Raw genomic sequence first — 2,530 nt, forward strand, 5'->3', positions numbered from 1 at the left:
TTCAATTGTTTATTTGGGTTTATGTTTTGGAGTTTTGGTTTTATAAGATTACTCACAAAAATGAACAATATGGAAACAACTAAGTAGTAGGCATGTTGGAAGTTCTAAGAATCAAAGAAGAAATGTGAAGGGATACTTTGAATAGCATGAGAGATTAGAGATGGGAGTAGAGAAATGAAGGAAGTGCAAAGATGTATTCAAGGATATTCAAGGAGGCAGGGTGGTTACAGAACACAAGTAAAGCTCTTGTCCTTCATGAAGACCCTATAACATGTTATATTAAAATAGCAACAGTGGAAAAGGGTACTCTAATCACTGGGCTTCAGAACTCTCCAATCATATTTTAGCAATTTATTTTGGAGTGTTACTTTTGAGATTTTTTTAAAGGTTCAAACTGGAATAACATTTGTACTTAAAAGAATGATGATGATGATGATTAAAATGGAAAATATAATTATGATGATTTTGTAGTTTCTCCACCACATCTTCTTAGACATCTTTGTTGTTGTTTTTTGGAATGATTTAGTCTGAAATGAAAATCATATAAACATAGTTAGAGTTTTTCTAGTACTTAGACAGGGGACATCTCATAAAGAAGGCATTTCTAGAAATATGCCATCCAAAGGATATTTGAAACAGTGAATCAGTTTGCTTGATCTTAATAGAGAAGACTTACTTCCATAATCAAATGAATATAAGGTCTCATTGGCATTTATTATGTGACTCCTTTCTAAGTCTTTCCACAAATTCTTCCTGGATGATATGCTAAAATACTAGGCTTTATGCAAAATATGTACAAAATGATTAAAGTCACATTCTGATTTTGTTAATAAACTATTAATATTAATGCAACATTGGGGTTGCCAAAAACTAAGCACAGGGCTTGGCACAGAAAGAGCACTTAATCTGCTTATTCAACTGGTTATCCTTCCCTTTTGCTATTTTTTTTTCATGCAATGCCCTTGCTATCTCTTTTACTCCACATTCAGACACAAAGTCTAAGCTGGTCACCTATTGTCTGTACATGCCCCTTGTACAGCTTTTCATACATATATATTTTTTTAAATCCTTACTTTCAGTCTTGGAGTCAATACTGAATATTGGCTCCAAGGCAGAAGAGTGGTAAGGGTAGGCAATGGGGGTCAAGTGACTTGCCCAGGGTCACACAGCTGGGCCAGATTTGAACCTAGGACCTCTTGTCTCTAGGCCTGGCTCTCAATCCACTGAGTCAACCAGCTGCCCCCTTTCATACATATTTTGACAAAAAAAATATTTAAAAGTGGCCCAAGCAGGTTCCGGGTTAAGATGGCGGCAGAGTAAGAAGCAGCTCTTAACCTCTCCTGACCGAAACACACAAAACTCCTCAAGGGGACATAAAAACAAGTCCAGACGAACGGAGGAACCCCCACAACAGGGCACAGCGTGGAAGGTACGTGGAATCGAGGCATTTCCATGCTATAAAGGGGTGAAACAGCCCTCACGAAATCGCGGGCTGAGCAACCACCCCACCCCCACCCCCTCCACACACAACACCTATAGCTCCGAATCCAGCTAAAAAGAAATAGAGCAAGTTTGGGGCACCCATCGAGTCATTGGCAGCTCCGGGGCCTGTTCCTGAGAGCAGCAAGACTTAGGACCCCATTAAGCCAAAAAACGCAGGCGAAATCTGAGCGCGGGAGCAGGACGCAGGGCGCAGAGCGCAGGCTGAGAGCGCAGGCACTGCGGAGGCGTGGGTGGAGGCAGACACAGTCAGGAACTAAAGCCTAAGTGGGGAACCAGTGTGGACGGGCATACGACTGTGGAAGCAGCGCCCTGAGACTTGTAAAGGAACCTCCTGCAGAGGATCAAGCAAGGGGGTCCACCAGGGGGCTTGACCTTGGAAAAAACCAGAACTCAGACCTCAGGAGCCAATAGATCGTGGACAGACACTGAGCGCGAGGATAAATCTGAGAAGCTGCTGGGGTAACAATGGCTACTCAGTCTCAGGAAGTTCAGAAGAGAAAGAATAACAACAAGAAAAAGAAGTCTTTAACACTCGACAGCTTTTACACAGAGAAAATCCAGACAACCGAGCAAACAGAGGAGGAGAACAAACAAGCATCCGGACCCTCCTCAAATAAGGAAAACTCCTCACAAGCTATGGAAGAGTTCAAAACTGAGATTTTGAGGAAAATGGAAGAGATCTGGTAAGAAAATAACTGTTTAAAAGGTAGAATCATGCAATTGGAAAGTGAGGCTCAGAAATTGAACACCAGAAATGACCAGATTAAAAAGGAATACCAGAAGATTATGGCCGAAAACCAGAAGATTATGGCCGAAAACCAGAAGATTATGGCCGAAAACCGAAAGATTATAGCTGAAAATCAATCCCTAAAGGCTAGAATTGAGCAAGTAGAAACTAATGATCTCTCAAGACAACAAGAACAAATAAAACAAAGCCAAAAGACTGAAAAAATAGAAGGAAACATGAAATATCTCAATGAGAGAGTGACAGACCAAGAAAACCGGTCTAGAAGAGACAATTTGAGAA

General features: G+C 41.1%; 1 protein-coding gene across 1 annotated transcript in view; it reads right to left on the minus strand.

The window, feature by feature from the left end:
- Positions 1–389: 389 nt before the first annotated feature.
- LOC123251807 (vesicle-associated membrane protein 712-like) overlaps positions 390–2,530 on the minus strand; it is a 56,598-nt gene continuing 54,457 nt past the window's right edge. Inside the window, exon 8 of the mRNA XM_044681119.1 lies at positions 390–527. Within this exon, the coding sequence (XP_044537054.1) occupies positions 390–527 (138 nt within the window). The remainder of the gene's footprint in view (positions 528–2,530) is intronic.

This window comes from Gracilinanus agilis, chromosome 6, assembly GCF_016433145.1.
Source record: "Gracilinanus agilis isolate LMUSP501 chromosome 6, AgileGrace, whole genome shotgun sequence".
NCBI classification, from domain to species: Eukaryota; Metazoa; Chordata; class Mammalia; order Didelphimorphia; family Didelphidae; genus Gracilinanus; species Gracilinanus agilis.